General features: G+C 43.7%; 2 protein-coding genes and 2 non-coding genes across 13 annotated transcripts in view; 3 read left to right on the top strand and 1 right to left on the bottom strand.

Moving 5' to 3' along the window:
- Positions 1–12,016, top strand: part of prkag2a (protein kinase, AMP-activated, gamma 2 non-catalytic subunit a) — a 109,695-nt gene extending 97,679 nt beyond the window's left edge. For all 9 annotated transcript variants that reach the window (XM_035413091.1, XM_035413090.1, XM_035413093.1 and 6 more), the window contains 9 exons: positions 3,043–3,101; positions 5,269–5,314; positions 5,626–5,680; positions 6,667–6,793; positions 8,077–8,242; positions 8,365–8,402; positions 8,656–8,802; positions 9,331–9,424; positions 10,689–12,016. In XM_035413091.1, the coding sequence (XP_035268982.1) occupies positions 3,043–3,101; positions 5,269–5,314; positions 5,626–5,680; positions 6,667–6,793; positions 8,077–8,242; positions 8,365–8,402; positions 8,656–8,802; positions 9,331–9,424; positions 10,689–10,720 (764 nt within the window). In that variant the 3' untranslated portion in view covers positions 10,721–12,016. The remainder of the gene's footprint in view (positions 1–3,042; positions 3,102–5,268; positions 5,315–5,625; positions 5,681–6,666; positions 6,794–8,076; positions 8,243–8,364; positions 8,403–8,655; positions 8,803–9,330; positions 9,425–10,688) is intronic.
- On the bottom strand, positions 145–217 carry trnat-ugu. Its single transcript has one exon. It is a non-coding gene; the product is annotated as a tRNA-Thr (tRNA).
- Positions 681–753, top strand: trnat-ugu. Its single transcript has one exon. It is a non-coding gene; the product is annotated as a tRNA-Thr (tRNA).
- Positions 12,017–13,520: 1,504 nt separating the features above from the next.
- Positions 13,521–27,748, top strand: LOC118225075. 2 transcript variants are annotated; one of them, XM_035413100.1, is made up of 5 exons: positions 13,521–13,678; positions 15,548–15,641; positions 16,491–16,646; positions 22,133–22,264; positions 27,444–27,748. In XM_035413100.1, exons 2-5 carry the CDS (start codon positions 15,548–15,550, stop codon positions 27,575–27,577), a joined length of 516 nt encoding a protein of 171 aa, XP_035268991.1. In that variant the 5' UTR covers positions 13,521–13,678; the 3' UTR covers positions 27,578–27,748. The 2 variants fall into 2 exon arrangements, with proteins under 2 accessions (XP_035268991.1, XP_035268992.1); XM_035413101.1 differs by lacking the exon at positions 13,521–13,678 and adding an exon at positions 13,939–14,069.

The following is a 27,748-nucleotide window of genomic DNA, read 5'->3' as shown; positions in this document are numbered from 1 at the left end:
TACACCTCCTGGCTTGATCAAACGGTTCCATGAACTGCTGATACAGACAGCAGCAATCTCCTCCATGTCCACGGTCGGTCAGGATTGCGAAAATGTATGAGGCATCATGCTACCTATGTGTCCAAAAGTGTAGCCTTGACCTTTAGGCCCCAGCGAGGATCGAACTCGCGACCCCTGGTTTACAAGACCAGTGCTCTAACCACTGAGCTATGGAGCCTTACCTGTTGTGCTGTTCTCTTCTCAACGTATAAAAAGAACACACCCAAGGAACAAGGCCTACTGCTGCTTCACCACTCAGGTGACAGGAAAAAAATTAGTGTCATCTAGGGAGGCAACACCCATCAGCCCTCAGGGCTTTTGTGTGCAAATTGTGCTCCTGAAGTACACGAGCAGGCACCAGGCAATCCCTCAGTTAGCAGGCTAGAATTTCTTTGACTAATCAAGTTTCTCTGTGGTACAATTAATGTACCTCAGAGAAACTTGACTAATAGTCTGCTAGCAGAGGTACCTACTCATGTACTTCAGGAGCACATGACACACAAAAGACACTCCCCTGATGGGTATTGCCACCCTAGGTGACACTAATTTTTTTCCTGTTGCCTGAGTGGTGACGCAGTTGTAGGACTTGTTCCTTGGGTGTGTTCATTTTAAACCTTGAAAGAAAGCAGTATGCTAGGTAGGGCTCCATAGCTCAGTGGTTAGAGCACTGGTCTTGTAAACCAGGGGTCGCGAGTTCGATCCTCGCTGGGGCCTGAAGGTCAAGGGTATTCTTTTGGACATATTGGTAGCATGCTGTTTCATAAATGTCTGTAGTCCTGACCCTGGACATGGAGGAGACTGCTGCTGTCTGGATCAGCAGTTCATGGAACCATATGATGAAAATGCTGATCAAAATGTTTGGTTCGACTCCAGTGTTTGTTATGTCAGATCCAGTTTATACTATCCTGAAGTAATGCAGTTCCCTAGACCTCTATCTACCTTTTCCCCTTTTTTCCCCATACCTTTTGGTGTCCCTCTCTCACCACTACCCATTCTCCTGCTCTTCCCCCCTCTCTCCACTCCCCCTTCCCCCCTCTCATCAACATCTCCCTCATTCATTTCTTCTTCTCTCACTCTCCTTCCATCTCTCAATCCCTCGTTCCTCTCTCCCCCTCTCCTGGTTCTCCTCTTTGTGCTCTGTTATGTGGGCCAGTGTCATGGAGACTGATATAAATACTCCTCCTGTGAGAGACAGAATGCTGGATGTCGGTGTTCTCAGAAGAGCGCTATTGAAATCGTCTGAGTAAATACAGCCAAAACAATGTCTCACTCGCTAGCGCTGGCCCACTGATCCTGCTTTAGACAGTATGCAGTTGCTCTCTCTAGTGTTAGTCTACAGCTCCTGAATTATACTGTCAGTACATACAGTTAGTACACTGTGTCACTGTCTATACTTTGTAAATTCAGTCATGTCTCACTGTTCCATGTTTACACAATGTAAATACAGCCAGAAGACTGTCTCACTGTAGTTCACTGCTCTGAGTTTATACACTGTAAATACAGCCAATAGACTGTCTCACTGTAGTTCACTACTCTGGGTTTACACACTGTAAATACTGCCAGTAGACTGTCTCACTGCAGTTCACTACTCTGGGTTTACACACTGTAAATACTGCCAGTAGACTGTCTCACTGCAGTTCACTACTCTGGGTTTACACACTGTAAATACTGCCAGTTGACTGTCTCACTGCAGTTCACTACTCTGGGTTTACACACTGTAAATACTGCCAGTAGACTGTCTCACTGTAGTTCACTACTCTGGGTTTACACACTGTAAATACTGCCAGTAGACTGTCTCACTGTAGTTCACTACTCAGGGTTTACACTGTAAATACTGCCAGTAGACTGTCTCACTGTAGTTCACTACTCTGGGTTTACACTGTAAATACTGCCAGTAGACAGTCTCAATGTAGTTCACTACTCTGGGTTTACACATCGTAAATACAGTCAGTAGACTGTCACTGTAGTTCACTGCTCCAGGTTTACACACTGTAAATACTGCCAATAGACTGTCTCACTGTAGTTCCCTACTCTGGGTTTACACATCGTAAATACATCCAGTAGACTGTCTCACTGTAGTTCACTGCTCCAGGTTTACACACCATAAATACAGCCAGTGGATTGTCTCACTGTAGTTCACTGTTGTGGGCTTACAGTTTTATGCACTATAGATGTGTGTATGATTTTACTAATCAGTGCTGCTGACAGATGCCTGTGCAGCTCAGTGAGGAGTGGGATGAGGCTGCAGGGCAGAGCCCAGATTTTCTCACAGAACACTTAGTGCCTCGCACCCACAATCTGAAGACTTCAGAGCAGGATCCCGTTTTAACAGGCAGTCAGTTTTGTTCCTGTTTACTTATTCATGATGGAGGCGAGCGCCCCTCCCCCTCCTCCCGGGGAGACGGGAACAGGACGCGGAGTTAATTATGCAACGTTCTGCAATAAATCACAGACAGCTGTAATCACCCGGAGGCAGGCTGACGACACGGAGAAGCTCTCATCTTTCTCTCCGCCTGACGGCCGCGCTCGTGAACAGCGTTTTTAAATGCGAAGGCGATGTTTTTTTCAAAATTGTTCTAACTGGTGCGTAATAGCACTCCCGCGGTGACTCGCTCCGATTTAGCATGGGTGGCGTCTGTGCCGACGGTCTCGTCACGCTCGAAGCAGGATCTCGTCAAGTCCAGGCGGTGTGGATACAGTGAGGATGACCACCTCCCCCCCCCCCCTCCACCATGCACAGCTCAGTCCCAGCCCCACTGAACCCTCCCGCCGAAGGTTTGTGTTGCCGTAGAGAGGCCCGGCGCGGCTCGGGAGCGAGGAGCACGTCACAGGCCTCGTTGCCCTACTTAGAGTCCCTCGGCTCCCGGCTGACGCGGGATTCTTCCGCCTGCGTGTGACTCCTGCCGCCATCGTGCTTCACACGCGTCCAGTCCAGTGTAATCATCCCGGCTGACTTTGACCTTCTGACTTTTTTCTTTTTTTTTTTTTTTTTTTGTATTCCAGGAATGTTAACAATCACAGACTTCATCAACATATTACACAGATACTACAAGTCACCCATGGTATGTATGTTTTTGTTTCTGGTATTATTGTTCAAATGAATATAATGTCCCTTATTCAAATTCAACGTTTAAAGACAAAGTGATTTCAGAATTTGTTCAGAAACGAGGTGAAAATCTTTCGTGTCACGGTGAAATCCTTGTGGGGCCTGTTAATCTGTCCTGCATATTCCAGAGCTGGTTTAAGGTGCAGCTGTGCAGCATGTCCTCTGAGGTTGGTCCAAACCCACTGTTCTATCTGTGACAACAGCAGCAGATAATTCAGTCAAATTGTGTGTGCGTGCGTGCGTACATGCAAATGTATACAAGCGAAGGTTTGGAGGGGGGTTGTATAGAGTAAAGCTGCTATTCCTCAGGATTTATTTTCCTTATTGATTGGCAAGCCTAATGCTCAGCAAATCAATTATTATGGCAGCTTATGCAGCATTTCATGAGGTCTGTCATCTATTTTGCCCTGTGTGCAGCAGGTGGTCGATAGGTCTGTACCTTCACCTCGGCCCCCCTGGGTGATCCTTAAAGGCTTCCTCATGCTTCAAATGAACTGCTGTTCGGAATGTTGGATAGTGTCGGAAAGCTCCTTTCTGACGGTCGGACTGGGGGGGGGGGCTCTGCGTCCAACATTTTTTGTAACTTTCCGCAAACCATCATTCCGAAGTGTACTCCCACTTTCCACAGCGATAAGCATCAGAAGAGGAAGCAGAACTACACCTCTCGCATGAATAGCTTTGAGGAAAAACTGTCTAATCCGTTTGCCAATACACGCATTTAAGCAACATGAGTCTTCGCGTTGCGATTATAAAGGCACCCAGAAGTCGCTGAATTCTTGAATGGAGACTGCAAACAGCAAACAGAACCTCTTTTGTACCTATACCGCTTGTTATAATCCCAAAGTTGACGGACAGTTTCGTGAAAATAGCTTACTCTCTGTCCCGTCTCCTCATATGATTGAGCAGACAAACATACCACCTTCTCTTTATTTAATTTTTTTGCAGTGCTAAATAAACTAAAGCGACTTCTAAAATGCCCTCTTCCATCTGCCAAAGTTCCTGCGCCTTCACTGCAGCCATTGTTGTTTCCTGTTCCTGTGCAGAAAATGTTTTTGCTTCCATATTTTCTGGGGTTATCACAACTGCAGAACCTTAATATGCTCCCCCGGTGGCATGGAGTGTCACTAAACGAACAGACTGAAGCCGCGATGAGTGTACACACGTACGCACGTTTGTGTATGGCACCGCGTTCGGCTGTGGTTTGATTCCTGGCCGAGTTCGCCTGCGTATGAAGTACGCTCCCAGCTTCACGGGCTCGCATTCTGAGGCTGCTGGACGTAGCACATTAGGACACCCTCCTGTGCCTATTGGGGCCTCAGCAAAGGAACACAGAATCAAAATTAAATTTGGGAGGGGGGGATCATTCTATTTTTGTAAGTGGGCTTTGTTCTGTGGGTATGTGGGTAAGCGCTTCTCTCTCCAAAGCTGCTCGGCTCGGGAGTCTTTCTCATTCCCGTGATCGCCTTCCTCGTAGAGAGCGGTGGTAAAATAACGAGCCCGTTTCCACCGCCGAGTCCCGCGTCTCCGCCTGGCGGGAGTCGTTCACGCGTCTGAAAGAGCCCCTTAATGCAGACAACCGGCTCTGTTCTCACTCCAGAAAATATGCAGAGCCTCAATTGTTTCTCTGCTTCTCAGGAGGAGCCTTTACTAATTAAAAACCAAAATCAGCGCTCTGTGGTCTGTACTCGGTCGTCAGCCCGTTTGTCAGGTACACTGTTTGCCAGCGCACCTGTTTGTCGGGTACAGAAACTGTTTGCCAGTGCACCTGTTTGTCACGTACACTAACTGTCTGTTAGTGTACCTGTTTGTCAGGTAAAGAGTTTGGCTCAACAAACCCTTTACCTGACAAACGGTGTTGGTGTTGAAACATTTGGTTTTCTTTTAGGAATAAAGGAGCACTCTGGTGAAAACCAGGTGGCCTAGCACCTCTGTACGCACTGCCATGAACTCTCGTGTCAAAAAGAAGAAAAATCATGGCTCCCCCCCACCCTTTTCCTTATACTTTGATTTAATTCTTAATCAGGGTTGTAAATCATTTTTACAATGATTTTTTTAAAGGCTGTGTTATCAGTTCTAAAACTTCATGCAATTCTTTCATCTTTTCAATCCCATTTGTGTTTCAGGTTCAAATCTATGAGCTAGAGGAACACAAGATCGAGACGTGGAGAGGTATGTGTGTCTCTCATCTGTCTCAATTACTGCCAACAGCCCAGGCCAGAGACCCCTCCCAAACCATCCCTAAGCTCTAATCATCCTCTGTCTTCTTATCATGTTAAGTTTGCTGCACATAGTGGAAAATGTAATGTTTAGCCATTTCAGGGATGTGCTGTGGTCAGGCTACATTGAGGTACATCATGAGTTGGCACATTGTTGGGTAATGTGCAGTCAGTCAAAATCCCTGTGATATACAGCATATGTACAGTACATGCGTGTGTGTGCGTGCCTGCGTGTTTGTGTGAACTATCTTCTCTTTCCTACAGAGCTCTACCTGCAAGAAACATTTAAGCCTTTAGTGAACATATCCCCCGATGCAAGGTAAGATTTTTTGATAACAAGAAGAGAGTTTCATCTGCATGTGGCAACATAGTTTGTTTCATTAATGTTCATATTTATTGCAAGCTTTATGGAAAACGGTTTAAGGTGTCTGGCAGCTGGGCTGAGCTGACAGCAAAAGCAGGAACTGGTCTTAATCTGATTTTTTTTCTGAAGGTTCTCCCTCAATTTTCAGTTATAACATTTCCCAGGGGGCTAGTCCTTCAGTAGTCCTTGACCTTCACACCCCCCATTTCTATGGGAAGTGATGTGCACTCATTTCCAGCACACTGAATAATTTAGTTGTATATTTGGGCGATGTGTCGAAGAGCTGTTTGCTCAGTGGAAATGCAGCTCAGAATGGAATCTATTGTGCTCCAAATGGAGTTGTTGGTCTATAATCATTTTACAGTTAAAATCTTAGTCAGTAGAGCTACGCCGATGAACAGACGATGCTCGGGTTGGCTTGTTTGCATTTGCATCCCCTAGTGGTAAATGGTTGTTATTGCTTTGTCAGACGCATTAGTGTTGGGCACATTTAGCAGTCGCTACCAAAGATCTATTCAAAGTGTTGTTTTGTGGGTTCCTACTCGTGCTCACCTTGCTGGATGTCTTGAAATATTTTTTATTTATGTGTTTGTGCCTTCACCCTTTGGCTGATAACCCTCTCCAGCTGAGTTGGACAAATAGTTGGACAAATTATTTTTGAACTGTCTGCTTGACCATATTTGAATCACTCTGTTAGTTTACACAGCCTTGAATCAGATTCAATAGGTTGATTCAGCCAAATCAGAGGTTTGCTGTGGAGTGAAACCTGGTATTGTCCCGATTCACCCCATTGCTTGCTGTCACATTCATGGTAAATAATTGCTTAGCTGGGTCTGTATCCTGAAGCGTAGAAGAGCAGCAGACTGCAGCCGAGAGAGAGAATTTTGGCACCACGACGGTCGGGGACTGCCCGCCGATGACCCCTTCGCTCTGCTTTGCAGCATATTCGACGCGGTGTACTCGCTGATCAAAAACAAGATTCACCGGCTGCCGGTCATCGACCCGGTCACCGGGAACGCACTTTACATCCTCACGCACAAGAGGATCCTCAAGTTCCTCCAGCTTTTCGTGAGTACAGCTTCGTCGACCGAGGCGCTTAGAAGCAGAGAGCGGAAACGCTTCGAGGGTCGCGCGGGGGGAAACGGGGTCGGCTCCGCGCCAGGCTCCCGCTACGCTTATGTCATGCGCCGTGGCCTCGGCGAGCTCGGGATTACTTTCTGAAGGGGATCTGACGAGGTCATTTCTCAGTAATGATGAAAACCACTACGCTGCCCCCTCATGGGGACAAAGTGTAATTTCACACGTGTCTGTGCCAGCGTTGGGGAAAATGATATGAATTGTCAATCTACTTTTTTTGCCACAACCCTGTAATTGTATGTTTAAGATCCTCGTGGTCATTAATTTACTGTCACCCATTTTTATATTTTAGCCTTCTGTGAGTTTTAAGCGAGTTGAGTGACTAACATGTATACCAGAGTTGAGGAAAGAATGAGATCAGAGACTAATATAAGTCAGTATCTGGGGTATGCTGACAGTGATGAGGATAGGGGGAGAGATCAAGAGAGTATTTTGGAGATATGAAAGAGGAGGAAAGGGCAGGGGAGAAATGAAGAGATGGTAAAATGTGAGATAATGAGAGAAGCAGAGAGAACTGTAGAGAGGGAGATGGGCACTTTGACAGGATGAAGGTCTTTAGCTGACTGCAGAGGATTAGTGTTATCTGTCATTGCCTTTAATTTCCTCCCATCATCCTTTGCTCTCTGCACGTCCGCCTGTCTCACACACGAGGGATGCCTGAATGAGGTCCCACAACAATACAGGCTCACAGTGTGGGGACCCGCCGTGGAGCTGCTACCAGGCTGAATTATTGTGTCCATTTGCCACTGTAGAGCTGGAACCAGGCTGAATTATTATGTCTATTTCCCACGTTGAGCTAGAATTATGCCTGCTCATTTCCAACTGTAAAACCAGGCTGGTTTACTTAGTTCTGCTTTCTAGGGGTGTGTTTGCGTATATGTGTGTGTTTGTGTTTATGTGTTTGTCTGTATGTGTGTGTGTCAGTCTGTTTGTGTATTGTGTATTGTGTGTGTGTATGTGTGTGTGTGTGTGTCTGTATGTGTGTGTGTCTGTCTGTTTGTGTATTGTGTGTGTGTGTGTGTGTGTGTGTGTGTATGCATCTTGTCAGGGACACAAGGTCTCAAAGTGTTATTCATGTGAGTAAAGGAGAGGATATGGGTTAGTGAGAGAGTGAGAGATAGAGAGGGAGAGAGAGATAGAGGTGAGTGTTTGAGGGCCATCAGGACTCAGAGCATGTGACTGAGTCAGTGCTGTGATTGATGCCATGTCTGCAGGTGTGCGAGATGCCAAAGCCCGCCTTCATGAAGCAGACCCTGGAGGAGCTGGGGATCGGAACCTATAGCGACATCGCCTTCATCCACCCTGACACGCCCATCATCAAAGCGCTCTGCATCTTTGTGGAGAGGAGGGTGTCGGCCCTGCCTGTGGTGGACGAATCAGGTGAGCGGGGGGGCGGGACAAAGGGCAAAAACCTCTTTTTCCACAAAAACATTTTTACTGGACTTCACCTGCTCTTTGGAAAATCAGTCCCTGTTAATCTTTTTTCTGTTTACTCCTTTCAGGGAAGGTCGTTGATATTTATTCCAAATTTGATGTCATAGTAAGTACTTCTTATTTCAGTCTTTACTCTCTTTATAGTCTTCTGGATTTCTTAAAATTAATTTCACCTCAGGAGTCAGTTGGTTCAGAGTGTGTGTCAGTTCTTGTTAAGGATTCATTGATGAAGCACAAAATGCGGAAGTAGAGCTGTGTGCATGTGTGCAAACAGTGTGGAAGCTGTGTTTATCTTTGTGTTAGCTGTGTTTATCTTTGAATGGTTACCCTGTACCATCATTATGTTTTTCTCTATGCAGAACCTTGCTGCTGAAAAGACCTACAACAACCTGGACATCACGGTGACGCAGGCCCTGAGGCACCGCTGTCAGTACTTCGAGGGAGTCATGAAGTGCAACAGGCTGGAGACGCTGGAGACCATCGTGGACAGGATAGTCAAAGCAGAGGTGAGCAGACACGACATATGCACACGTGTGCGCACACACACACACACACACGCACACACAATACTCACTGTCTCTCGGCTTCCAGACGGGTGCGCACATAAAGTAGACAGGGACACACACGAGAGCAGAGATAAATAGACAACTGCACACACTCTATTACCCTGGCACAGATGCATGCATGCCTAGACCAACCCAAACAGAGACAGAAGCACATAGACAGATGGAAACGCACTGCTGAAGAGAGGCGATCAGTCAGACAGACACACACTCCCAAAGGAAGACAGACACATTCCGACAGAAGGAGACTGATGCATCACTGTGAGCAGCAATTAGATAAGATGGCATAAAAAGCTTCCTTTCATGAAATGGCAGCCTGCACCAGCTACATTAATTCAGACCTCCTTCCAAATGTGATATGGGCCAGGCTGACTGAAGACAGAGATCTGCTTGGTGTGTGGGTTTTGGTGTTTTTGGCTGTAGCTGAGGACTGTTCTCACCCCCCCCCCCCACCAATGATCTGTCCCACAGGTCCACAGGCTGGTGGTGGTGGACGAGAACGCCTGCATCATGGGAATCGTCTCCCTCTCTGACATCCTGCAGGCTCTGGTGCTCACGCCGGCAGGTATAGACGCTCAGCATTCCTAAACCTCTGGACACTTGACCTCTCACCCCACCCCCCTGGGCCCCACAGGTAGGACGGGGTGCCTCATACACACCCCCGAAATAACGCGCCACCGTGCCCGCTCAGCCAGCCTGTGGACGCTTTGGTGCCCGTTCCGGAATGGTGTGCTGGTCAGACACTAACTCGAGCTGTTCGCCGGGGGATACAAATGGGTTTGGACACTGTTTCCATAGCAACAGGCCTGGCCACTTTGTTTTAATCATTGCTGTTTGCTCAGGTCAATTGGTGGTGATGCTGGTCTGGTGCAGTTCTTTTTTTTTTTTTCCTTTGTTCTTATAACCCCACCACTAACACAGATATACGCACGCACATACACACACATGCAATGTTGCCATGTTGTGTGTGTGCGCGTGCATGTGTCTTTGTGTGGGTGTGTGTGAGCATGCATGTGTGTGAGTGCAGGTGCATCTGTGTGTGTTAGACAAAGATTTGCATCCAGTACAGGCGCAGTGTACAGGATACAGGTGCATCAGGGTGGGGTGCGGGGGAGTTCGTATGAAGAACACACAGGTGGTCCGTTGGAAAAGAAAGCAAGCTCTGATGGTTGGAGTTGTGGTTGTGTTAATGTGAGTTGGGAATTGAGTGCTGCATTTTGAGCATGGCCATGCGTTCTTCATTTTGAATAAGCTTACTCTGAGTTGTATTTTACCTCAATTATATTTTCAGTGAGAAGTTTATCTCTCGCTTAAAACTCTTCTCATATTTCTGTTTGTAACAGCAGGTAGAGACATGATGTCAGTTTATTTTAAAATCAGTTTATTTTACATGAACCACAGGAATGGCATGGATACAACTACACAAAATCAGCTTGTGAGAGGCGTACATACTTGTGTGTGTGTGTACGTGTGCACTTGTGCACGTGTCTGTATGCCTGTGTGTGCATGCATTACTCAACCTAGGGCTAAGTAAAAAGTGATAAAAACCAAACCAAATTTACCTATGGGTTTTACTCCAGTCCAGTCTTTCAAGTCTTTCTGGAACCATGATGCGGATCTATGGAACAGCCTGAAAACAACCTAAAAACATAAGAAAAAGGGGGCGGGGCTTTTAAGCGCTATGCACGTTGCCAGAACTAATCAATTAGCAAAGAGGAAAAATGAAGGAACTTCGCTGTGTTTTTTTGTGCATTAATGTGTGTGCGCACGTGCCAAAAGGCTCCCCCAGTGAGCATTACCCATGTTTGTTTGTGTCCCACCTCCTCCAGGTGCCAACCGGAAGGAGAGCGAGGCAGAGTGAAGGGACTGCTGTGACTTGGAACGTGATGCTGCTGTGGGATAGGGGGAGTCGAAGTGTAAAGTGGGCGGAGCCATGGCTGGGACGGCACCTGTGACTGGCCGAGCATATCTGATCTTGGGGTCCTGAAGTGTGTGCTGCAATGAGGACAGGAAGTGGTGGGCGGGCGAGTCATCAGAGTTTGGGGGAGGCGGGGGTGGTTCTTTCCTCTCTGTACTGAAGGAATGACAGTTATCAAAACATGTATTTAAGACCATATCACCGCCTAATATGTAAAACCTCTGAACTTAAATGAATTAGATTTTTATGTTTATTTTTGTGGGCAGTAGCCTACCTACTTTCATTTATAAATATTTATTTTCCCCCCTTTCTCAGTCCCCCACCCTTCACATCTACATGTACAAACGCATGCACTTGTAGCTTTCTCTACACTGAGCATCTGGAAAAGACTGGCCATCACAATTTCATCTGGACTACATACATTTGCACTTTGCACCCACAATCTCCTACATTCCCCACCAGAGTCACACACATGCACACACGTGTACACACGCCCGAGCGCCTACCCCGGTGACAGGAGGGCCAATCGAGCCCCCGTGTCAGTAGTGCCTTCTGTCTACCAGAGTCGCCCATCACCGGCCACAGCTACGGAGGAGAATGTTCAGAAATCACCCCAAACTGAATGTGAAAGAAGTCTTTAAAAAACCAAAACGATGTAAAGAGGATGGACACATATTGTCACTAACTGAGATAGATGATTAAAAGCTTTATTTATTTATTTTTTTAAATAGCGATTTCTTTTTCTTTCTTTTTTCAAATTAACTTGAGTGGTTGATGGCAAGTCTTCACGTTATGCATTAAAATGAATGACAGTTAAGGACTTTTAATCTTTGGTACAACGCAGAAAGCTGCATCTATTTAAATACCCATATATAATACTTGTTCTCCAGTTTACCAGGAGCATGCAAGAAAAATAAATCGCTCATGTATTGTTGATTGATCGATCGACTGTAAATAAGAAAAGTTCATATTGAGGAAACTAAGTGCCAGAGAAAGGTATATTTTTCTGTGTATGAAAAATGTAAAATCATGTTGTTTGTAAGACTTCTGATTTTTTTTGTACATTTTGTGGCGTATATTGTTCATAAGGTTCAAGGATGGAGATGCTTTATCCATTGAAAATGCACATTATGGGCATGAAAATTACACTAATGGTAATACATATTGTAGTTTTATTTTTTGGGTTTTTCTATTTTTATTTTGCTGATTGAGTTTAAAAAAATAAAAGATGGTACCGGATCTTCTGCTCTGTTGTGTGAGTCTGTGTTTTAAACACCAAGCACACAGGAACAAGAGGAGAAATGTAAAGAGAAATAATTGTGTCGTGTAATGCAGGAATTCTATAATACCACTCTGTTCTTGTAATGACCCCTCCTCCTGTGACAGGCTCAGCACTCGCCGGCTCAGTGTTGCAAACCCACCGCAACATCATTCCCCGTGACTTCCCAAACGTAGCAAACTTAAACTTGGGTCCATGCGGAGTAGTGAGTGTAACAACATTACTGCGTACAGCATATAAGTAATTAAAATGAAAATAAAATGCGCTGAATGCAGTGAACCCTTGGTCATGCAGGCAAAGTTGTGGGAATAGTAATGAGAGATTATCTGCAATTGTGTAAATTTAAACAATTTGTTCACATTATAAAATTCCCTTTTGCTAAAATATCTATACTAATACATGCATATGAATAAGAGTTAAGCGTGATGATTCACCTGTACTTAAGCTTTCTTAGTTGTAGTTGTTTCCTTTGAAATTAAGTTAATTTCTTCCTAGAGGAAAATATGCATCTGATATATTTAAATGCAAGTTGAAAAACTTGCAAGGAACACCTGTTAACACTACTGTTGTTGAATGATTACCTTGAATTGACAAGAAGGGATTATGCATCAAGGGGCGCCGTAAGGTGGGGGGGAGTCAGGATGACTCCAAGAGTCCTGACTAACAGGGACCCACATAAAATATTACAACATAGGATTTTCTGGGGTGGAGGGGGCCCAATGTACCAATGTGAGCTCTTTTCATGGGGCCAAGAATCCCTGGTGGCGCCCCTGTATGCATCCGATTCACACAACTGACATCAATACGGCATACGTTCGAGAAGTTTTCAAACGAATACTAACCACGGTCGGTGCACGTGCTAAAAGTTGCTGAAACCTTGTGGTAAGAAATAGCATTACAGTTTCCGGAAGCTAACGCACTTACCTCTGCTGTAAAGCGTATGAGAAGTCGGTCGTTGTAGCCTACTTGGTGTCCTAGTTCTCACATGATGTAGGTTACTTCCTATCGATATATTTTCGTAAATATGTCAAAGAACAATATAGCCTACACATAAAACAGTGATTTAAAGCATATCCATTAATGCTTTATAAAAACTAAAAAATATTCTATTTCATTTGTAGGATACCTACAAGTAGGGTACCTACTCTTAAATTGAAATCTCAATGCAGACTATATTGTACCAGTGCCTCACCAGAGTAGCATGTATGTATACGTTTCTTCTTAGTATCACGAAAAGTAGTTAAGATCTCACAGCAATTTAATTTGATCATTTTGCAAGAGGAAATTCGTATGGATATACGCTGGTTAATGACTTAAATTTGTATAATGAACTCTCCAGATGAATTTCGACGTGACTACGCAGTAATCCAGAATGATACTTCAATATGGTATTAGGAAGTTTGCCGATTCATAACGAAATTCGTCCAGAGCGTTCGAAAGGGAGAAAGAAGAGGAACCAGCCTGGCGGGAGTTCCTGAAATGCTCTCATTGGCCACTGTACTTGATAGCTGTAGACACCTGACTTTATATTGAACAGCCCAATTATAAATGGTCCATTCTCCACTGTTACAATTGCACGTAGACGGCTCTTTCAAGCAACAAGGAAACAAAGGAAAGGAAAGGTAAGGACTTAGAACAGTTTATCATAGCATATCAGTCTGTTTGATAAAAACTTAATTTATTTCAAATCAGGCATAATATTTAGTCCCGTTAAAAGAGCACAAGGATAAATGCACGCTACACATTTAAAACAACTGTTCAAAAAAGGCACCGTCAGTATCTCTAAGGAAATAGTATTATTTTTGTGGTGTCCTTATCTGAACTGATCAGTTTCAGCTAGCTATTGGAACCAATTGCGCAGCTATCCAACACACATTACACGGGTTATAACTGTTGCGGTTTCTGGCTATTGCTGCGCAACCTTTAAGATTAAGTTGTGGTAATGACCACATAACGCACATTGTCTAAATATACGTATCCTGTTATGGTATTAGGAATTGGAAGCATTATTTGGTAAGTTGATTCACCTGCCGTTCCGCCTGACGACGACAAAAATGTAGGCTATTGCGCATCTTTCTCATTTGAAATAAATCCAACGTTTTGGCACCTGTAGGACGCATACAAACTTGTTTGTTAGTCTGCATTATAATTTATTCTACATTGTTTCTTACCTGTTAACAGGACTCATTCTTGAAATTATTTATGCAGGATTTTACTGAAAATGTGGGATTCGTTCGTTGCATTTCCTTGTTTTCAGGAATGGAGGATTGTTTTCCTATTGCAAGAGGCATCCTAAGTTATCGTGTCCCTATTGGCATGAGGACATGATGCCGGAATATCGCATTCTGCAGTTTAACATTCATTCTCCAGTGTAATTTTAGTACCTGTCGTAGAATCCAAAGTGCTACGTGACACATTGCACACTGCACACATGCTTATATACGTACTTGCAAATATGCCCTTCTACTGGTCTTCTGGGTGTCCTCTGCGAGTGTACTGCACGTACGCACGAAGCTTATTCTTGTTGAAAATCTTTCCTTCAACAGGTCTTTTGGGTGTTTTCTGCATATGGGTATTTAACTTATAGGTTTTCTTCACCATGTCTCATCAATAACCATGTATCATTGAAGCACGAAAAACAAATTACGCATTGTTATTATACCCTCTAAATGTATTATATTCATCTTCAAAATTATATTATACTAAAGATACATGCCACAATATTTCTCATTTTAAAATACCTTTTTTTCTGAATATGACGCTATAAAACAATTAATTCAATATAATCTCATACTTTGATTTGCACTTTAATTTGATAGGCTTGGGGATTTTCAAAGTTGATCTCTGGTACCTAAACTAGAAATGTAGAGGCATGCGTGCCCGCACTACTGTGCTGCCCTCATTCAGTGTTTTCAAGGGCGGGGTCACATGATTTGGACTAGATGGCAGATGAGTTCAGTTGAATCAAGGGTTTACAGTATTGTAGATACCATTAGGTTTTTATTCTCTTGCTGTGAAGACATTGACATGATTAACCTCAAAACTGATATTCTATTTACCAGGCAGTGTTTGGGGTCCATTGTTAACCACCGTTATGAAGCTTCCACAGTTGTGCTACAGAGATGTTTCGGAATTAGATATATTAATTACTATTGGGCGCATTAGTAAAATTCTCTAGGCTTGACTCCCCAGTTGAACTGCTTTTTACTCTTGTACAGGGTACCTATCAAACTTTTTTCAACCACCGTGCAGTTTGTATGAATATTTCAAATAGTGTGGAATCAAATTTGGTTTGTATTTTGTTTTGCCTCTGCTTCATTGTAATCCGTTCACAATTTTTTGTGTAAAGGGAATTGTTTCATCGCAATCAATTTACAGTGAAACAATTTAATTGCGATGGCAGCTCTATAACAGACCAGGTGTTGACGAGTCCCTTTCTGGTGGGTGCTGACAGCCCTGCTCTGTGTCCTTTGACCTTTGCTCCTGTACAGATGCTGGCCTGTCGTTCGCTGGCTTGGAGGCTTCAGCGTTCGGTTTGGAGGGGTGTGTCCACCACTAGCCGTGCATGCAGCGCTGTCTCTAAAGGTGACCTCCCATACAGAACCTGTGGACTGTTCCTGTCATACAGCATCACTTCTCACCAGCACATCTGCTGCTAAAAGTGACACTGTGAAATCTAGCATTTGGCTTCAGTCAGGGGAGCATTCCCAAATGGCCTTTATTTGACAGATCTACTGAAGGACAGTCATGGCTTTGGTGCAGTGTAACTGTTAAGGCTTAAGATCTGGCACTGTTCCTGTGGCACATGCGCTGTGGCTAGGCATCCTGCCCTGTGTGACAGAGATCTGACTGGCTATGCTTGCTCTGTGTGTGGCACTGGGATAGAGGCTGGCTGAGAGCCAGCAGAGCAATAACAATCCCTGTGTGAACAGCTGAGAGTGGCTATACAGCTGACTGTCCAGCAGGGGGAGTCAGAGGACAGTATTTATTACGTGTCCTTCCATGAACCCAGGAAGATGAAGAGGGTTTTTTTTTTAATTCACAGGAAGTAGTTGCATGAAAGCGGAAGTCATGAGTTATGAGAGATGTAGCAGATAGGGACTATTATTTACAGTGACAACCTTTTGTATCAGCTGAGAATATGGATACATTTCTAAAGTTTGGAAATGTTATATTTGAAATCTAAATAATGCCAAGGTCAAAGTCAACAAAAGGAGTGAAAATATTTTTATTTTCTTATATTTCCACATTTCAACCAGCAACATGATATCTGGTGGTTTGCTCGGTTTACTTAATGGTTCTCATCAGTCACATTAATTGGCATCAGCATAAAGTGGTTTCTTTCCTGTTATATGAGGAGTGCATGGCCAGTAAGTGGTCTGAAACAGGCAGCCTGATCCCAGCTTATGCTCTTTTGTGATGTTGCCCCCCTAGATGTGCTCGACTGCAGTGTGCCCCAGTATACCAACCGCCCAGAAATCCCCCTGCCTCCGGTGCCGTTCGTCACGGACCTCAACACCGAGCAGCGCAAGCTCAAGGAGAAGGAGAAAGGGATCTGGACTAATTTAACCAAGGAGGAGAAGATTGCGCGTAAGCCTCTTTCTTTCATATAAACGCATTTAAAGTGCAATAAAAAAAGTTAATAAAGATGCTTTGTTTGACTAATTGAATGACAAATTAAATTTGTCATACATATATTTTTTGACTGACTTTATTAAACATTGCATGTATAATTTTTTAAAAAATTTGTAATTCAATTATTCCCTTTAAATTTGACAGCATAAAGCATAAAATTAAAAAATATCAGCGGAAACAAAAAACTGATTTCTGTACAATTTAGCCGTTAAAATAAATTTATACAGTATGATATTTATTAAAACATAATGCACAAAGGAAGATAAAAACTGAAATGCTGGGGTCTCAGTAATAATTATAATGGTCTATAAGCCAGTGATTCTCTTCCCACAGTGGCTCTGTTGACTATGGGATTCAGGAAGTCTCATGACTTTTATTATTGGTATAATGTTGCTGGCAAATAAAAATCACTTTGCCCTCCTGAGTGATGTGCTTTAAAGGTGGATCAAAGGTTTCCTCCAATCACAGCGTACCAGTTGTTAATTAACCAAAAATAACAATGGATAGTAATTTATAATGAAACCAGTACCTATAATTTGAGTTTGTTTTAGTCGCCCATTATGTGAATAAAGATACAACAGAATGTACAATAGAAAACATCTAGCTACAATTTGTTAACAAAGACAAAGAAGAATTACTGCAAGATATTACACTAAGCTGGCAATCTGATAGCCACCATAGACATAATCTTGGCCCTTTGATCATTGATAAAGAATCCGTATCATTAAGATGCATAAAAACGGTGGCAATGCCCAGCTCTGCATCTGCCGTGTCAGCACAACTCCCATTACACTAGTTATGCGCTGTCTGGAGGCCACACCCACAGGTTGTGCAGGAGTTTTATGGTACTTGTTAGAAACAGATAAAGTCACTAACAAAGGAGTCAAGAAGTAGAACTGCATTCAAAATGATAATGTTTATTGACATTCAACCAAGCAGACTACAACAAGGCATTGGAATCAGGCCAACCACTCTAAGGAAGGGCCAACGTCTCAAGAGGAAAACAGGCCTTATAGCTACAGGTGGCTTTCACAGGTGCACTGTGTCATCCCATGATAAGCCAGGCCCCGCCCACTACGCACCTGCAAATGAAAAAAAGATAAGCTGCAACCAGGCCAAGCGGCCGTCACAGTAACTGTCTCGCATGTAACTTCAGATGTGTGGACATGATTAACCCCGGTCTTGTTATGAATGCAAATTAATGAACCAAAACGATCACTTAAAAATTAACCTTTTTCGGTCAAAGCTTCAGTTTGGCCTAATTCTCAATTGAGTAGCCCTTTGTGTTTTACCAAAACTACATTTTCATTTTATTCCAAGTTACAATAAAGTAATAAGACATACTGTATATAATAATGTCCTATATGATGATCATACTCTCTGATTGAAACATCCTGTACAGGAGGTGTAGAATGGCTCATTGAGAGCAAAAATGAATCATTATTAGTCAGTTATTTTATTTTAATCGTTTTTATACAGTATATGCATGCGTGTTATCTACATGCCTTATTGAATTACAGTGGTATGCAAACATTTGGGCGCCCCTCGTCAAATTTCATGTTTTGTTGAATGTTTAAGTGAAAAGAAGTTAATACAACCTCTGCAGGGTAAACATGACATATTTCCGCAAATTGTAATGCAAAATTTATTTGCTGAATTGACAATTTGAAAAATATTGTTAAATGTGGCATGTGCAAAAGTTTAGACATCCTTCCAGATCCATCCATCCATCCATCCATTTTCTATACTTGCTTATCCTGAGCAGGGTCATGGTGCTGGAACCTATCCCAGCATGCATTGGGCGAGAGGCAGGATTACACCGTGGACAGGCCGCCAATCTGTCGCAGGGCACACACACCATTCACTCACACACGCATACCTATGGGCAATTTAGGGTCTCCAATTAGCCTACCTCTATGTATTTTGACTGTGGGAGGAAACTGGAGTACCTGGAGGAAACCCACGCGTGCATGGGGAGAACATGCAAACTCCACACAGAAAGGTCCAGGCCGGGATTCTGACCCAGGACCTTCTTGCTGTGAGGCGCCAATGCTACCCCACTGCACCACCATGCCTCCCCATCCTTCCAGATGATCCATTAAAACTTTCTTTAAGTCTAAAAACTAGATGAACTCATAAGGCCTTAAATTAAGCCAGGTAAAGACAATTCATGAGCTTAATCCAAACTCTGACTCTTCTATTCTTGCAGTATGTTTTGCCTACTCTCAACAACCATGGTCCTTTACGTAGTTGACTTGAAAATAAAGATAACACATTCTAACAAAGCAAAGGAAGGCTAACAGAAGATCTAAACGCTTCCAGTATGGAATTTCCATGGTCAGAAGCATAATTAAGAAATGAACGTTAAGGGGCACTGTTGAAGAAAAAGATCTCTGGTAGAACCACTCATAGACTGATCAGGTATACAATGCAAAACCCACCTATCACTGCAAAGGACCTGTAGAAAGGTTTAGTGACCCTGGAATAGTGGTGCACTGATCCACTGTGCAGCTTTGCTTACACAAAAACAATGCATGGAAGAGTTGTCAGAAAGAAACCTTTCCTGCAATCATCACCAAATGAACACATGAACTCATCCACACACGGAGCATGCAGCACAACACTTGGATAAGCCAGAGATTTTTTGGAACAATGTGCTGTGGACTGATGAAATAAAAATGAATCTCTTTGGCCACAACCACCAAAGACACATTTGGAGAAAAACGGGAAGCGTCTGAAGAAAAGAACTCCCCGCCAACTATGCCATGAAAAAGTATTCGCCCCCTTCCTGATTTCTTACATTTTTGCATATTTGTCGCACTGAATGGTTTCTGATCCTGCTTGTATCGTGCGTTTGGGGTTGTGAAGCAGCCAGTGTCACAGGAAGTGTGGATGGAAGGAAGAATGGATTCAACTAAATATAAAAAAAATCATAGAAGCTAATGTCCCAGAGTCAGTAAAGAAATTGAAGCTCAAAAGAGGTTGAATATTTGACAGTGATCCAAAACATACTTCAAAATCAACCATTATCTACTTAGAGGAATTAAAGATTAATGTCTTGGAATGGCTTTAATAATCCCAGACTTTAATATTATTTAAAGTCTGTGGAGAGAATGGAAGCAACTGTATTCAGTCTGAGACCATGGGGCTCATCCTTGCACCACAACATGGTGCCTTAAGCGATCTGCAGAGGATGTGTTAACTTCTTTTCACTTGGAAAATAAACCAAACCTGCAGTTTGACCCAGGGTACCCAAACTTTTGCAGATGACTTTATGTAAGGGCTGTCAGTGTATGACTGTTCTGGCCTAATTCTAAAAAAGTTACTTATATTCATTCAGTGGCCAATGGACAGGAAGATTTTTTAAGAACAGGAAGATTCACTTCAAACTTTTCTTCTGAGGCTGTATTCAAATTCTTTTCATCTTGTGACCTTTATATAGGCTCATTTCTCAAAAGAATTTAATTTTCTTTAGCAGATTCAGCATCTGATTCAATGGGGTTGCTCCCGTTTACATAAAAAGAGGCAATGTTAATTTTCATAACAGTAAAAAAGTAACATATTAATTTAGTGGCCAATAGACTGGATGACTTTTTATGAACAGGTAGATTCACTTTGAACTTTTCTTCTGGGACTGCATTCTAATAGATTTCATCTTGTGATCTTCATATAGGCTCATTTCTTGAAAGAATTTAATTTCCCTTTGCAGAGTCAGCATCTGATTCAATGGGGTTGCTCTCATTTGCATAAAAGAGGTCATGTTAATTTTCATAACATTAAAAAGGAACATATTCATTCAGTGGCCGATGGACAGGAAGATTTTTTATGAACAGGTAGATTCACTTCAAGCTTTTCTTCTGGGACTGTATTCTAAGACATTTCATCTTGTGATCTCTATATAGGCTTATTTCTTGAAAGAATTTTCTTTAGTAGATTAAGTGTGATGGATGGATTGGATGGATTTTGTGTAATTGATTCACAAATGGCACATATACTGTGGGAGGGGACTTCTGGGTAATGGAGTTCCAACTTTTAGTTTCAATATAATGGATGCTATACACAGTACACAATCAGGGCTTGTTATCTTGGTCATTTGAGCCATTCATATGTTAAAAAATAATTGCATTTGATGACCTGTCCCACATGTGTTTTACTACACATTAAAATGAATGAATGAAAATTGGCTAGCCTTCGCAGGATATTTTCCTACAAATAAAACAGAGTACATGCTTGCATGTCTACCACATGGTGGCAGTGGAGTATAATAGAAGTGAAAATAGTCTGCACTTTGGTAGCTACTTATCGCCATAACCTAATTAATATATGTGAAATATTTTGTGGACATGAAAAATATATGAAGGCATTTTTCAAGAGGTCTAAGGTTTTCCATGACAGCAACAATAGTTGGAAAAACAAAAATAAAAGAAAAAAGTATGAAACTATTTTTTACTCTTAGTGGTCTTTCCTTGTAGTCAACCAAATGTTGATAACATCAAAGAATAGATCCTGGTACTCACCATCATCTAGTCAATATGAATGGTAAACGTGTTGAGTAAGTAAGGTGATGTGTCTGTTAGATTGTCTGATTGCAGCAAGCAAAGGTATTTCTACTATGTTTGTATTGCAACAGCAATTACACAGTATCGCAATGTAGAGAGAATGAAACATGGGATGGGGTGTGAGTGTAGGACATGGAGCTGACGTGCCCAGGTGGGGTCATGGGGTCGGTGCCGTATTCTCTGGAAAGGGGGCATAGTGTGATATAATGGCTTGTGAGCCACACTTATAACCAGATGGTTGCAGGTTTAAATCCTTGGAGTGACACAGACGGCTTGGCCCTGGGGCAGACATCGGGGCAGTGTCCTTAAAATGGGATAGCAGTGTGGTGTGGTGTGGTGTGGTGGATAGGGAATTTCCACTTAGTAACCAGACAAGCAAATGTCATCCACTGGTGTTACTAAGGTCAGCTGTCAACGTATGAACACACAAGGGCTTGAGACCAGGCTGACAATAAGGCTTACGATAACCTTTGAAAACATTCATTTCGCCTCAAGGCCAACCTTTATCATTTTCCTCTCAAATCAAATCTGATATTTCCTGCAGGGGTCATCAGCACTATAATTAGTATATCATCAGTTACACAAATGAAAGCGCAGAAAGGAAAGTCCCCTGCCCTTTTCATCACTAGGTTGCCATAGTGAAACCTAGCTGAACCAGTCGGTTGCAAGTTCAGATCCTCTCTCTAACCTCAAGAGGGCGACTTGAACTGCTTCAGTAAAACTTCCAGTGCTGCGGACAGACAATGCGTTAAAAAATGCAAGCATCCCGACCCAGCCCGGACAGGGCCGTCAACGTGCCTGATAAATAATGCAACGGGGAGGCTTGATCGGTGATGCGCGTGTCATATCGCGTAATGCAATGCGCGTCACGTCTCGCCCCAGTCTACAGGATGGCCTTCCAGCTCTCCTATGCCGAGATGGACAAGGGATCCAGCGAATGGAAGACGGTGGTGGGCGGGGTCTTTTTCTTCCTGGGCTTCACCGGGCTGGTCATTTGGTGGCAGCGGCTCTACGGTGAGTATCGCACCCACGCTCAACCACGCTGCGCTTTACTGAACTGGACTGGACTGAACCGCCTCTCCCCACCTCGGCTTGCATTCTTTAACCCGAGCAGACAGGCTTCACGTCCTGTGGGACATCTGTGACAAACTGAAGAACTGAGGCCGCTATGTCAAACCACGAGCAGGTGAAAATCTTTTAGTTCGTGGATAACACTTAATATCGAGGTCCCATCAATTAACCATCAAACAATGCATAATTAAAACATTATTAATATTTATTGCCATGCTTTTACCTGAAGTATGTCCCAAATCTGAAAATGACTTTAAGGACATATACTGCAAAATAAATCAACTAAAGCATTATAAGAAGATTTTTATTTTTGACAAGCAGTCATAAGATACTTATATGCAGTGGGTGGTTTTATGTTTTATGAAAACATTTAACAAATGGATCATATTTTTAGTAATGATTACTTAATCATGACCTTAATGAAGGTTTTATGAGGAAACTTAATATAAGTGTGCCTGCTTTTCTCCTACCTTGAGCCATGGACAGAGTGTACTGGATGGCCTTGCTGGGTGTGTTGAAAAAGAGTCAGGTGTGAGCGCAGGCAGTGTTGAAAGAGTCAGGGGTGGGAGCTGTGAATCTTTTATAGCAAAGTCCCCAGATACGACCCCTCCCCTCACCCAGAGAGGAGTGCTCCAGTTCTGCTCTCTGCAATGCAGTCAACCGCAGTACGTGTGTTTGTCTGTGCACGTGCGCGCGTGTGTATATATGCCTGCGGGTGTATGCGTGCTTATGTGTGTGTGTGTGTGTGTGTGTGTGTGTGTCTACGGGTTGCCTCGCAGAAGTCAGTCAGACCCCCCCCCCCCCCCCCCCCCCGTACTCACACACACACATACACATACACACACACACCTACACACACACGCACACACACACGTGCAGACGCTAACACACACGCCGCGAGCCCGGTGGCGCGCATGCACACGCGCGTGGACACGCCCGTCGCGCCTCGGCTCCGCACTGCGCCAGGGTGCCGCATCCTTCGGAGGGAGCCGCGCGCCGGGAGAGGAGGCACGGCGGCTGCACGCGGGAGCGCGAAGGAGAGAGAGAAGAGAGGGAGAGAGAGAAAGAGGAGAAATGTCTCCGCCTTCCCGCCGCCCGAACGCGGGGAGTTTCCCGCCCCGGCGGGGCTCCTGTCAGGACTGGAAAAGAGCGGGGGGAGCGCGCGCGCCTCGCTGTGGGCTATTCCAGCTCTGGATCCATCTCATTAGGGCCAGGGAGCGCGCTCGTTTGATGGCAATTTAACGCGAGCGGGAGTTTAATGGGGGATAAAGTGGGATTTCAAAGTCTTCCTCGCCCGAGAGGGCGAAGGCTTGTTTCCTAGCCTTGCGTCCGAAATGCCCCAGCCTCTCGCCGAAAGAGAGAGGGGGGGGCAAACGACTTCTTTTGGCCCCCTCCCTCCCCCACCCCGGGGTTTTTTGCGGTGTGATCCTTGGCGTGGAATGCGCGGAACGTCTGATCATTCCAGAGCTGATTTTCGCGGGATTTCAGCAGTCCCGCTCCGCCGTCCCGATGCGTCGGATAATCTTTTTGATCTGCGGCGCAGGTCGGCACGTAGTTTGACGTCGAGGACGGGATCCATTTTTGGAAATTAAACGGTTTAAATGTTCAGACTTTCTAAAATAAACCCCCCCCCCACCCCCCACCCCCCCCCCCAAAAAAAAAGAGTTATCTGATGTGATTCATGCACTACATCAGGGAGATGTCATCCCTGTTGTAGTGGAGTTTCAAATCTGCCACTCGTCCAGGCGCGACTCATCTCTAATCTAATCAGAGTGGAGGGGAATTAGGATGGCGCCCCAGCCCTGGGCCTCGTTAGGTAAAAATATCTCTCTGATATTTGATACCTGCGCCTCTGTGCACTGAAGCTTGTTTTCCCGTTTCACGTGTCGATCCCGCTCGCGCTCTCGCCGCCGAGATGTGATGAGAGCAGGCGCTCGCTTTCGCGCTCACGTTGTGAGCGCATCTTTAACCATTCTCTTTCTCTTTGTCTCTCCGCGGGTGCTAGGATAACAGAAGTTGGTTCGCTTTTGAGGGAAGAGTTACACAATACGCAGACTTTGAGGAAAGAGAGAGTGTGTGTTTGTGTGTGTGTGAGTGTGTGTGTGCGTGCGTGTGTGTTTGTTTGTGTGTGTTTCAGAATGACTGTTAACTGTTTCACACCACAACCAATCTGTCGTGCTTAAGTGGCCTGTGAGGCTTCGGTTTAGAACAGGCATCCATATTTAAAATAGTTGTCTTTCAATGATCCATTTGCAGTCAAAAATAAGATCAAACATGCCTACTTATTTATAATGTTTGTCACTCCTACCTCAGAGAGTTTATCTTGTCAACCATGTCGGCACAAAAAGAGCTGCACTGTACATTCCCAACATGCATCACTACAGAAGCAAAACTCATGTGTTGAAATGAATATTTGACCTTTGGAGATGCCAAACTTTCCATGTGTGTAGTGGTATGCTTTGTCCTCAGGAACCTGGTACCTTTCTGCTTGATGAAGACAGCAGTCGACCTTCAAGAATAAACTGGTTCTTGAAAGTAATTTTAAAAATAGTATACGTTCTTCTCAGAACAGTTAGATTTTGGATTACGGGTTGAATGTGCTGATCCTGGGACCGTTTTGATTATTGTGCATATTGAGGCCATTTTATATTGCCACGTTGATTGTCTAGACCGCTCTTGGCACAGCCTACTGTGCAGTTTTATAGGACTTTGTAATGAATTGAAATGTCCTTGAAATGGTGTTATATTATAGAAGGTAAGTGTGTGAAACCTGAGCAGTGGTAACCCGAATCCCCATGTCTAGTGACACGGTCATAGAGCGGTATCTCTGGGATGCTGTCAGAGCTGCTGGGTCAGGGAGAATCAGGGGAAGCTCCAATAGTGAAGCAGTGTTACATCCAAATGACAAGTGTTCACTGAATATAACACCTGGGTCTTCTCATATACCCTTGAGGGGTCACGTGATGTGCTGAAGTACTTTTGTAGATGGACTACATGTATATTTACATTTAAGAATCATCTCATACAATGCCATGAAAAAGTATTTGTCCCCTTCCTGATTTCCTCTATTATTGCATATTTGTCACACTGAATGGTTTCTGATATTTAGGCAAAATTTAATATTAGACTAAGGGAAACCGAGTAAACACAAAACACATTTTAAAAAATATTATTTCATTTATTTAATGAAAAAAGTTACCAAACACTCATATCACCCATTTGAACAAGTAAAGTTAATAAGTGGTTGCACCACCCTTGACACCAATAACTGCAACCAAACACTTCCTGTAATTTAATTTCAGTGGCCACTCCAAAACTCAAAATTTGTTTCTTTTCAGCCATTCAGATGTGGACTTGCTTTTGTGTTTTGGATCATTATCTTGCTGCATAACCCAATTACATTTCAACTTCAGCTCCCAGACATATGACCGGACGTTCTTCTTAAGAATTTTCTGATACAGAGCAGAATTTATGGTTCCTTCAAGAATATAAAGTCATCCAGGTCTCAAGTCAGTGAAGTATTCCCCCACCATCACACTAGCACCATAATGTTACAGTATGATGTTTTTACTGTACAATGCTGCATTTACTTTATGCCAGACATAATGGGAGCAGTGTCATCCAAAAAGTTCCACTCTTGACTCATCTATTGATTTAACATTATCCCAGCATGTTTGGGGATCATCCATGGGTTTTTTCCCATGGCGTGCAGTAACTGGTGCCGCAGGCTATGTATGGCAAATTGTGGTCACTCACTCACTCACGCACTCACTAACGGACGACCTGAGAGGGACATTTAGTAGGACGCATGGGCAGGTGGTGCTTCATTTAGTAGGAGTAGGCGAAACGGGACGCATGCGCAGGTGGTGCTTCCTTTAGTCAGAGCAGGCGAAACACGAACATGTTATGGTGAGCTGAAGTAACGTTAGGCGATGAAGCTGTGCTTAAAAATGTTGTGCCGTTCCGCAGGTGGTACGGCACAACGTTTTTAAGCACAGCTTCATCGCCTAACGTTACTTCAGCTCACGCAGGAAGTTTTTCTGGGATTTTTAGTGGCTTCATGGGTGAGTTGTCACTGTGTCCTTGAAGAAATTTTGTCAGGCTAACTACTCCTGGGAAGATTCACTACTGTTTCAAGTGTTCTCCATTTGAAGATAATAATAAGAATAAATAAATAAATAAGATAAATAAAACTGCTTTGTAACATACAGACTGATATATTTCAACACATTTTTTATTTTTTTCTTCTGGAATTTCCTTTGATTGTGGCATAGTGTGCTTGTAGAAACTTTGTGGTGGCTACTTCACTCTGATGGTAAGGCTCAATAGTGAGGTTTAGATTCGACAGGGCTGGCTTCAATCAAGCCTGGCTGTGTTGAATCAGCTGAATCTAATTATCAATTAAATGTGGTTAATTGGTTGACTGAGTAACTAAAACAGCAATTACTTTTTCACATGGGTGGTGTGGGTGTTTAATGACTTTGTTCATTAAATAAATTAAATAATACTCTTAAAAATGTGTTTTGTGTTTACTCAGGTTCCCTTTGTCTAATATTACACGTTATGTAAAGATCTGAAACCATTCATTGTAACAAATATGCAATAATAGATGAAATCAGGAAGGGGGCAAATAATTTTCGACACTGTACAGTATGTGTTGTGTGGGGATGTCAGAAGAGTTGTATTGGGGGGTTGCACGTTCTCTTGTGTGACTGTTATATGAAAGTGTCTTATCCTGTAACATGCTTGTGTGTATCTTTGTGGGTGTGTGCATACTGGAAATGCATTTATGTGTTTTCGTATGAATGTGGGAGCATGTTTATGTTTGTGTATGTGTGTGGAGCATCTCTACAGATGTGCAGTGAATGCTGCTGTACATGTGCAGATGTGCAGTGAATGCTGGTGTACATGTACTCAGCACAGACTAAATGATCCAGGGGCTCAGGCCTCCATGGTATGACACGCTACTGGGGTTACACCTGTGACTGAGACACGTCTGTACTCTCCTCTCCACCCATCCCCTCTCCTTTCCTCTCCTCTCCTCCCATCCCCTCTCCTCTCCTCTCCTCTTGTCCCCTCTCCTCTACTCTCCTCTTCTCCCCTCTCCGCTCCTCTCCCACAGTGTTTGGCGATGTGCCCCACACCCTATCAGATGAGTGGGTGGCGCAGCAGACACAGAGAATTCTTGACATGAGGATGAACCCTGTCCAAGGCGTGGCCTCACAATGGGACTATGAGAAAAAACAATGGAAGTAGACTTGATGTGCAGGGTCAGGCACTACACGACAATAGGGGTAGGGACCCCTGGCCCTAGGGCGTTTAAGTCACAGTGAGATGCTGTGACCCTCTGACCACTGTTTTCAAAATGTTGTGAAGTCTCAACATTACCACTCTGTAAGCTGACATAAAGTAACACTTGAAAAAAAA

Source organism: Anguilla anguilla, chromosome 4 (assembly GCF_013347855.1).
Source record: "Anguilla anguilla isolate fAngAng1 chromosome 4, fAngAng1.pri, whole genome shotgun sequence".
Taxonomy (NCBI): Eukaryota; Metazoa; Chordata; class Actinopteri; order Anguilliformes; family Anguillidae; genus Anguilla; species Anguilla anguilla.
This window is presented reverse-complemented; position numbering and strand designations above follow the sequence as displayed.

Excerpts from the sequence above, each read along its gene's own strand:
- LOC118225075 (XM_035413100.1), top strand. The coding sequence starts at position 15,548 with ATGCTGGCCTGTCGTTCGCTGGCTTGGAGGCTTCAGCGTTCGGTTTGG. Across the intron at positions 15,642-16,490 it reads ATGCAGCGCTGTCTCTAAAG|ATGTGCTCGACTGCAGTGTG; the intron begins GTGACCTCCCAT and ends TTGCCCCCCTAG. Across the intron at positions 16,647-22,132 it reads CAAGGAGGAGAAGATTGCGC|TCTACAGGATGGCCTTCCAG; the intron begins GTAAGCCTCTTT and ends GTCTCGCCCCAG.